We start from the raw sequence: 10475 nt of genomic DNA on the forward strand, positions 1-10475 counted from the left end.
TCACTGCAAGTTGGCACTAGAGGGAAGCCCATACTGCATATTCACTGCCTGTGTGGTAACTGTCACAGCTTCCTCTTTTCTGCAACCGTTTCACCAGACAGCTGCACCAAGCTGATACTGTATCAGCCTTAAGATCACAGTTGTGCACAGTTCTCTATCGCTCTCTCTCTCTCTCTCCCTCACACACACACACACACACACACACACACACACACAAATGACACCACTGCAGTGCACAAACAGTGAAACAGAGGAACATGGAAGACTGACTGCCCATCAACAACTGCTTTCCCAGCTTGTCTCTGAGTTTTCCTTGTAGAGCGGATTAGGACAGGTAAGTGTTTGGTGGTGGTGATGAAGGAGAGAAACAGAGAGAAAGACACAACCTTTCATCTATTCACCCATCTCGGTTTCTGGCACTGCCCCCTGGCCTTGATGCAATATGCAAACAACCATGTTACTGCAAAGGTCAGTGATTACAGTGATTGAGTGGAGATGACAGGTAGCATCTGGCCTACCTGTGGATAGAAATCCCATGCTAGGCTGGACCCCGTGCGCACATGCTCATACACACACACTCAGTCCAGACTTTGCTCTCAGGATTATCTGCCATTGAACTGCCATCTTAGACCCTCTGCCTGTGTCAAGATGATTGACACAGAGCACATCCTCTTCACCTTGGACAAAAAAAGAGGCCCTCAAAGCTGGTCGACCAACGAAAGGTAACAGAAGTCTAATAATGAGAGGCAAATGGAAGTCTCTCTAGGAATGGCTAATCTTAATGGACAGCGGCAGGAGCAAGCAGAGAATAACCTTTTGGCATAAAAGAGGGATTACCAAGACACTTCAGTAGCGTAATAAAAAGCCACTGCACGCACAAATAAACAGTCTGAGTGCAGTAAGATTATGCGGGCCGCAATTTAATCAAGGGACACTGGGGTGTGTGTTAGTTAAAGGAAAATAAACTAATCCTACGACAGCTCTAAATTGTTCAATTATAATGAGGACATGGCTCTTCACAAACCATCACTTTTCTTCTGTAATTTTTACTTGGCCATTACGCACCTGTGTATTGCCTGAATAGAGCCACAGGCCTATCTCATCCCCACACAAAGAGGCATCTGTTAATCCAAACTGTAGTAGCCTGGAGGACAGGAACAGGCCCAAATACCTAACAAGTACTTCAAGTCTGTTGTAGCTACTGTTTCCTGACAAACCTAAATGTACCTGCATTTCTGCCCTTAGCTATCACAATAACTTAGTATTTATTTTCTAAGTTTAAAACACCAAGGGCTGAAAACTAACACTAACATTTTGTACCTTATACAGACTCAAGGTACATGCATTTTAATTCACTATTTTTATTTTATGCTACTTTTGCTCTGCTAAATTACAGGTAAACATTTTCAGATTATTATGTTACATAAAAACTATAAAAGAATCCCATAATATATAATGGGTGTTTTAACCATTTTTACCTATAGGTTTGGCTTTTGAAACTTACAAAAATGCTGTGTTTAGGTGGGGCTCCTACTTATTTTTCATGTCAATGGATTGTTGCCAGTGATTTACACCAATAACCACTCAGATTCTAGTCATTTTGTTTCTGAACTTGAGAAATAATAATATGAACACCTCCAGGAGAGGATAGGGTTGGATGTGGTGAAAAATCCACTCATTGGTCATATGTCCTGCTGACAGAAAGCTTCTAAAATTGGACTGTGTTTCTTCTTAGAGCAGCCAATCACAATGCACCTTCAGGCCAGTGAGGATAAAAAAACAAAAACAAAACAAAAAACCTGTGGCCCATTATTTATGACATATGTAAAGTCAGATTTTTGGAGAAAAGGCATTAAATAGGAAGACACTCAAAAAGGTAGAGACCTACTAGAGAGTGGGTGAAACATAACTATTACCCAACAGTTAATGCTCTTTACCAATAAGTGAGATTTAATGTTAATGCAGGGTCAATTTAAAGTGACTCAACTGGCAGCAATGTAAAGTGTGTAATATGATCTTTACATAATGTTGCAAATGGGCCACATTGATCATAGGGCGCCATCTGCAGTCCAGGGTGCATCTCATTATCATTAATTACTGACAGCAGAGTCTGGTCAGCCTCAGTCAGAAGGAAAGTCTCCAACTACAAATAAAGTGGAACAAATGGTATATACAAAACTCGGAAACCAGACGGTGACACTTAAATTGAAGATTCAATTTTAAAAAAAGCAAAAAAAAAAAAAGAATGTGCAGCGCATTAGCTGTGAAAACCCAAGTTCAGTCTGATACTTGGTCAACCTAGCTTTAAAAGAACCATTTCTTTTTCATTCTGCTTCTTTAATAATTGACTTTTAAACTGGTACAACATTTTAACAGGTCAAGAAAAAACAAACAAACAAAACTGCAATTTAAAAACAATTAGGACAGACTAATTGCTTATGCTTTTACATCATCTGTACAAATAATGACCCGCTGATGAATATGAGTAGTTAAATTTAACTTCAAGGTAGCACTTTTAGGTAACATCACGTTGTCTTCAAGGTGTAAAACACCTGAAGGTTCTGAAGAATACAGTTCCAGATTTGCACTTCTGAATCCTCAGTGTTGGTAGGTGCAACAAAAATGAACCAACAGAGGGATATGAGACAGTGCTGACAGCTGTATTAAAGCTCGGAAAGAGTTCTCTAGATGAGGGAAAGAAAAAAACAAAACAAACAAAAAAAACAAAACCAGAAATAACGCTCTAAATATGCAAGAAACCCCACTGAAACACAGCAGATAAGACAACTGCATTCAAATATTAAAACATTTGTTCAGTCATGGCTAACCATTTGACACTGTTGGCAAAGTAAAATGATTATTTGCACACAAAAAGAGGTTTACATGATATTGTGGAATCATCTTTAAAGAAAGGCATTACAGACCTACATCAACAGCTTGATCTCAGCAGCCATCTGCTCATGATGGTGCAGGGCTCAAAGAAAGACAAAAGCCTGTAAATGCAATTCTGCTCTTCAGTGTATCTGGATTTGTGTGTGTAGCCAGCAATCCTGCATCACAAAAGGCTTTAAGTGTGAGCACAGCAGCCAGAATACACCTGTGCATGTGTAAAGTGGTGGTGACATCACCAGGTTGGGTGTCCATTTGTCACTCAAGTATGAATAAATAATTTGGTTTAGGAATTTGGATACTACTTCAGACCATTCCTCTGTCTGTTTTCCCCTTCTATGGCTCAACAATTTAAAATGCATGTCCACCATTTTCACGAGAGTAGACCTGTGACATGTTTCATGTTGTCTGTGTATTCAGTTCTTCTTTTTGACCACTGGGTTACGATTGTTGAACAGGCTGAGCCCGGATCTGCCATTTCCATTAGCCACTCCACTGACTGTGACCCCAGGCTGCTGGAGCACCTTGTCCAATGTAGTTTTCTTAATGGCTGCTGGAGAAATCCGCTCCTGGTCTGCCAGGAACTGCAGCTCCCTGGTAGAGGAAGAGAATCCGTCAGTTGTGCAGTGTAAATGTAGTCTGTGTGTTTATAATTACTTTAATTTTACCCATGTATTTGGAAAAGGATTACAGCTAATGGAGTCACTTAGAGAAAAAAAAAAAAATGACAGTGTAAGTTTAATTACCTATATACCTAAAACATTTGTGTGTTTGGTAATATATTTACTTAATATTAATAATTTTAAAGATATAAAAAAATAAATTCTTATGATCCATTTTTAGCAGTTCTGTCCAGTCTTTGATGTGGAATACAAACATAATTAGTTAATTGTCATATCAGAAAATTATTAAATACCCCAAAACCCCAAATCTGGTTACATCTTCTCAGCTGTGGGATCTTTCAGCCTTTCTCATCATTGTAGACTGCTTTAACACTGGAGGAATTTGTGACAGACAGGGATGTCCCAATTCCACTTTTCCCAGACTGACTACAAGTACTTGCTGATCCGAGTATTAAAGTGCGGTGTTTGCAAAAAGGCTTGTTGGACAGTGAAGAATCAGCCAGCTGTTGTAAATAGCAGAGGTGAATATGAAAGCTGGGGACACACCTGAGGACTATTATTTAAGACCTGACAGTTTAACATTATTTCCACCAAAAGTCAAAGTATAAACAGACTTGAAGGAACACACACACACACACACACTCTGGGCAACACACCAAATGATGGAGTTGTGAAACAGACAAACCCACAAATCCCATTTGAATAAAAATTCTTGCATGTTCCTCTGTCAAAACAAATAGAGCGACAACCACCAACTTGTGCTTTCTATAAATAGAGTGATTTATGCTAAAAGAACAAAACAAAAAGCACAAATTTATACAAACTTTAGAGCCTTAATAAGAACAGACTTCAGGTAAATATGTATTTGTTGTGCCATTTATCCTAAAACCTTTAAACCATATTTTTCCACCCCTGCTTACCTGGTAAGGTTACTGTAAAGCAGTTTTACAAGTATTAATAAATAGGAGAAATATTGGAGCAGATACTGGTTTTACAAAATCTCTAGTGAAACATATTGTAAACTAAAAAATCCTTACCATAAAGAAATACTAAGCAAGTTAGTAATAAATACAACTAATCCTCAAAAACTTGACATCTCAGACTAGGACCCATTAGCAGCAGCAGTAGTAGAGGGAAGATAAAGAAACAAAACTTATTTTTGGTAATAATGCAGATGTGCAATATACAGGAGAGACAGTCTCACCGTGTCCTGATGCACGAAGCCTCCACAGCATTGATCAAAAGGCTGCGGAAGCCACCGCTTTCCAGAACGTGCAGGGCATGGATGGTGGCACCCCCTGGTGAGCACACATTGTCCTTTAGCTGGCCAGGGTGTTGCTCAGACTCCAGCAACATCTTAGCTGCTCCCTGAAGAGCAAAAGGAACAAAAACTTGAAGAGTTAATTTCTACATAGTAACAGGATGCTGATACAGTTCTATCTTCAGAACTGTAATGTAAGTGGAGCACATATGGACTGTAGTACACTCAGATAAAGTGTATTTCTTACAACAAGAAAAATGACTTTGACAAGGGAAAAAAAAAAACAAAACAAACAAACAAAAAAAAAAACACTAGGCATTGGTCATAAAGAGACACAGACCGAGCCTGAAGCGACTTCCTCAATTATAAAAACTAAGAAAGGAATGTATTGACATATTGTGATCATAGCACTGTCTGTATAAACATAACTCAGGTCCAAGTTTTTCACTCCTGTTGAAAACAGCATATAGAAATGTCAAACGGACCAATAAAGCCTGGGCTCCCAGTCTGACAGCTAGGCGCCTGGGCAGACCCATCTTCACTCCTCCATCTGCAAGGGCATCCAGGGCTGTGAATGCCTGTTTTATGAAGGAAAACAACTTTTTAGACAACTATTCTCTTGCATCCTAAGCAAATGTACAGATATAATATGCATTCTTAGTCTTATTTCTCAGTTTAAAAAACTTATTTACTATTTACCCTGAAAGAGAAACATTAGCAACCTATAGTTACCCAAGATCAAATTGTTTTTCATAAAGCTGCAGACAAAACTGTTTTACCCTTCTGAATATTTAACTTATACAAGAAATGTATCCAAATAAATGGCCTTGAGAGATTAGTTAGAAAATATAAAATAGTGATATTTCAAATCAATTTTCCTTTTTTATTTAAGCCTACTTTTATTTCATAGAAAATTGGATGTTGTTTAGTCATGGAAGGGAGCCGAAAAAAAAGTGTCCTTCTTTATAAACTGAAGTTCTGATTGTCTTATTTTCAGGGTTTATTTAATTATGATTCATTGTTTTTAGAGTCAAATCTATTAATTTTGAGTGTGTTACATAATTGGGGGGATATACGCCAACCATTAACACCACCATATGGTGGGGGACAGGGGTCTGCATGTTACTAATTCAATGCTGGCTAAGATCGACAGGTGTCAGAACACACAGTGCATCACAGTTTGCTGCGTATGGAGTTCTGTAGACCAGTCAGAATGCTCCTGCTGACCCCTCTTTAACTCCCCATTAAAACCAACATGTGTTAGTAAAGTTGTGGCTGTTTAATGTACATTTTGCTGAGACATAAAGTGGGTGAGCGATACAAAATAATAAATGAACACTTATCATATTATGACCAACTCCTAATTGGTTTATTTTAGAGATATGGAAAAGCACAGCACTTCCTCATTCTAGTCTACACAGGGGTGGCAAAAAACATTTGTCTTTGACTCATTGGATTCAAGTGGATCAAGTACAACTCCGTCAGTTTTCTCTTTCTGACAAATGCAAAGCTGTCAGTCACTTACGTAGGCTGGTCCACTGCCACTCAGTCCAGTGACAGCATCAATGAGGTCCTCCTCCACTTCAGTGCAGAAACCTACACTGGCCATCAGCTGCTCCAATAACTTGCCATCCTCTACCTAAAAGAAGGACGACAATTGCTGGTAAACAAATGTGCGGGAATCAGTTTAAATCAACCAGTTTTGATACTTTTCTCTGAGGTTGTGAAACAGCTTACATCCTAAAAACACACACACTCTATTAACTCATGAATTAACTATTTGACTCTTTAGTCAACATCAAACTATCTGGTCCTTATGTACCTCTGCATGTGTTCCTGTAGCATACACTGTAGCTCCCTCTCTCACCACCACAGGAGTGTTAGTCATGCACCTCATGACTTTAGGAGCTGGACGGTACTGAAGGAGCTTCTGGTTAAAAAAAAAAAAAAAAAAGAAGAAATTTGTTAAGGTTAAAGGTTAAAGTACTTCACACCTTCTTAATTTAATCACAGCTGTATTCTCCAGAAGTGGTGCATAGTTTCCACAACTATAATTTCTCTCAGATTGTTGTACTCCTTTTGTGAAGACTGTTTTTTTTTTTTTTTTTAAATGAAATAAAGTTCTTTCATATGTTCAGTATCACGTCTTAATTAATTTAGTTAAAGAGCCAGAGAGTGAGAGAATACAGCCAGAGAGAGACCTTCTCAATGGAGCTGATGGTGACACCGGCAGCACAGGACACTATGAGATGGCGGTCCTCTATGTCTGGCCCAATCTCATCTAGAACAAAGGGGATGATGTGAGGCTTCACAGCCAGGAAGAGGACATCACTCCTATTGACGGTCTCTTTATTGCTCGTTGTCATATTCACTCCCAGTCTCTGCAGAAGAAGAATATAGAATAAAAAACAATTTTAAAAAGTCTACACGCACAATAGTTTCTAATGGTTTCCAGCATTTCCCCATTTTCAATCCTAAAAACCATGCAGAAACTTGTCTTCTCACCCTTAGTCCTGACACGGTGGGCAGCTCTGTGTCTGGGGAGCTGGCTGTAATCCTGTGTGTAGCAATGACACCTGCAAAGGTTGACAAGATGAAACAGAGAAAAGGTATTTGGATATTGAAACAGGAAATAACAGCAAATATCTTATTAATGTTAAAGCATTAAGAAACAGTCAAAACAGAAGACAAAAAGAATTGTGTGATTCAAATACAAAAACCTGAAAAAATGAAATGCAATTCAAGACATTTTAAGGCATTACTCTGATTCTCTGACCATACACATGATCTGGATACAATGAAATAGAAAGAAATAGCCAGGAAAGAATGTACAAGTCACTGCATTTTGCATTCTCCAACCATAGCCAGGTAATATGGATTTATGGTTGGACTTGAGTGAATTTAGATTCAGTATACTTTGCATATTAAAGAAATGTGGCCTCACCTGCAGCTGTGAACCCTTTCACCAGAGCGTGAGCCAGCTGGCCCGCTCCAATGAATCCAACGCTCATGCTGTCAGATTATGTGGCTCCTCGTCTGTGAAATCCAATGGAAAAAAAGTTGCAGCGGGCAGTAACACAATTCACATTTCATTCCACTAAACTAAACAAATCTTGGTAACGAGCTTAATATACAACACATGTCTTTCACAATATATTTCACAATAATAAACAATATAGAAAAGTCTGCTAGCACACACGGGTGGTTTTATGTGATATGGGCACATCAACTAGTCTACAAATACCTTTGTCACTGTTTCACTGTAAATGGATCAACTCAAGTATCAGCTGAAGACGCTTTAGTTTGGACCTTTACTCAAACTAAGTAATTTACCCCTGTTAATGCTGCAATGTTTGCCAACTAGCAAACATTAACCAACTAGCAAACATTGGCAGCAACGCTCCAGTTGATGCTGATGATGGTGTTAGCAGCTAGGTGATAACCGCTAGGCAAAGCTAGCCAAGGACATAAATGACAAAAAAATATGTCAATATCAGACAACGGAGAAACAATTACCTGTTCCTTGATGCCGCACGTGAAGGTGCTGAGGTGGCAGATATAAGATGACGACGTGACTCGTTATTCCCGGCGTCAGGAAAAAATATAAAACACCAGTTTTTGTGTCAACGTGGCTTCCTTTTTTTTTAACTCAACGCCCATGTGGTGTATAAATGTAACGGACAGCGGTACTGACCAATCACAGCAGAGACAGCCCGGCCCTCACACCAATAACATAGGACGTGGGCGGTGTTTGTAGTCCCCGAAGCCGGGTTGCATCAGATGAGTATAAAGCGCGGTAAAGCCTCCAGGAAAATGTAGGTCACACATACTGACTGTGACTTCTAAAGTAGGTTATGTTTATACTTGGCAAAGTCACTGCTGCCCGCATTACTATTCACACCATTTCTGACCGATTGATTGACTGATTCATTTCATTTCTGACTGTTGCTATGTTTCAACAGATGACTGCTCATACTTTAAACACTATATATTATTTATTTATCTATTTATTTATTTATGTCCTTTCTGCTTATCATGTGAGTTCAGGGTCGCCACAGCGGATCATTGTCCGCATGTTGATTTGGCACAGTTTTTACACTGGATGCCCTCCTGACACAACCCACCCCAATTTCTACCAGGCTTGGACCGGCACTTCACAGCTGGGGATGGGAATGGGCTGTTAGGGGTTCAGTGTCTTGCCCAGAGACACTTCGACATATAGCCGGGACTTGGGATCGAACCACTCACCCTGTGGTCCGCGGACGACTGCCTTACCAACGTTCTGTTATATTACACATTACAAATTTTATTATATATTTATAAAGTAGAGTAGTACATTTATTCTACCCTCAACCAGCTACACTATAATGTTTACATCATAATTCATCATGTTGATGTAAAAAGGTAAAGGTTTTATATTTTTATTGTAAAATCCAGTTAAACCTCTAGATGCTAAATGCAGTTTTCTGACAAATTTTTGTAACTTTACACATGAAATTATATCTGTTATATATGTTATAAAATTCTATCTTTTTACATGCCAACCAAACAAGTCTTCCACAGGAATGATCTGTTTCTGTGTTCAATTTGATCATTTTGAATGCAAATGCAACGAGGTTTGAACTTGAATCCCAAAAATATTTCAGGGGACCTGAAGTGGCTTGTGATATTTGAGGGACCTGAATTAGAATGAAGGCTTGTTATTCTAAGACAGTAGACCAGTGCTTTTCCCCTCTCCCTTTAGATTTGACAGAATCTGAAATAAAGCAGAATCAAATGGCGAGTACACTAATGAGCCATGGTATTTGACTACAGTTTGGCTTTTTATCCCTTGGTAGTTCACCAATGCATATTCTCAAAATTAACCCAAAGCTCAGCCTGTAACTGTCAGTTTGATGCTGAAATCCCCCTCTGCACATTTTAATAGGACTGACCCTCCTCCTGTCTATCTGCCTGTCTCTTCCTCTCTGTTTCACATGCCATGCCAGACTAAAATTATACTGCACAAGAGGTACTGTCTGTCTCTTTTGAACGACCACACACTCTTTCTCACAGCGCTGCTGGACAGGAATGCAGACTGATGGATTGTGTAGGATTCAATCTATATATAAAGCAGAATGCATCAGCTGTTAGGATACTCTTCCTCTTCTCTCAGCTGGGCTGTTATTTCTCTGCAGGTGTACACTTCAGCAGCCTAAAATAGTCATTTCTGCACAGGGCCTTACCATGAAACTGTAAATGTACTCTGTGACTCTGAAGCAGCACTCTGTGAAAAACATACCCGCTGATGTCAGGATGATAAACAGAAAGAAAACCATCTTGTTTGTATAATATGGGTAGCCGACTGTTGTTCAAAATATTACTTGGAAAAATAATTGGAAATCAGAATTAAGGCAACAGATATTTTCTGACCCTCATTTGAAATGCACTGAAAAAATCTCTGAAACATCCTTTTAATGCGGTAGTCACGTTTAAAGGTGTTTAGAGGAAAATGTAAAAAAAAAACCACAATGTTTAATCTCTTATGTCCGTGGTAAAAGATCTTGCTCACTGTGTGTTTTCTGTCTCTCAATATGTTTTTTGATTTAAATGTTTTTTATAAGATTTAAGAAACGAAACAATGATTTGCTCTGTTCTGATGTTACAATAGATGGAAAACATATAAGGGGGGTATGGGAGAGTGTCCTCTTCCCTTCGTTGCA

The 10475-nt window shown here is 38.9% G+C and overlaps 1 protein-coding gene across 1 annotated transcript; it reads right to left on the reverse strand.

Annotated features, from left to right (window-relative positions):
- Positions 1 to 2316: 2316 nt before the first annotated feature.
- Positions 2317 to 8451, reverse strand: pycr1b (pyrroline-5-carboxylate reductase 1b). The gene is made up of 9 exons (XM_067499066.1): positions 8290 to 8451; positions 7718 to 7809; positions 7279 to 7349; positions 6975 to 7154; positions 6596 to 6703; positions 6299 to 6412; positions 5259 to 5351; positions 4717 to 4880; positions 2317 to 3483 (listed from the first exon to the last, which is right to left on the reverse strand). Exons 2-9 carry the CDS (start codon positions 7782 to 7784, stop codon positions 3306 to 3308), a joined length of 975 nt encoding a protein of 324 aa, XP_067355167.1. The 5' UTR covers positions 7785 to 7809; positions 8290 to 8451; the 3' UTR covers positions 2317 to 3305.
- Between the last annotated feature and the right edge of the window lie 2024 nt (positions 8452 to 10475).

The sequence above is a fragment of the Channa argus genome, chromosome 3 (genome assembly GCF_033026475.1).
Source record: "Channa argus isolate prfri chromosome 3, Channa argus male v1.0, whole genome shotgun sequence".
NCBI lineage: Eukaryota > Metazoa > Chordata > Actinopteri > Anabantiformes > Channidae > Channa > Channa argus.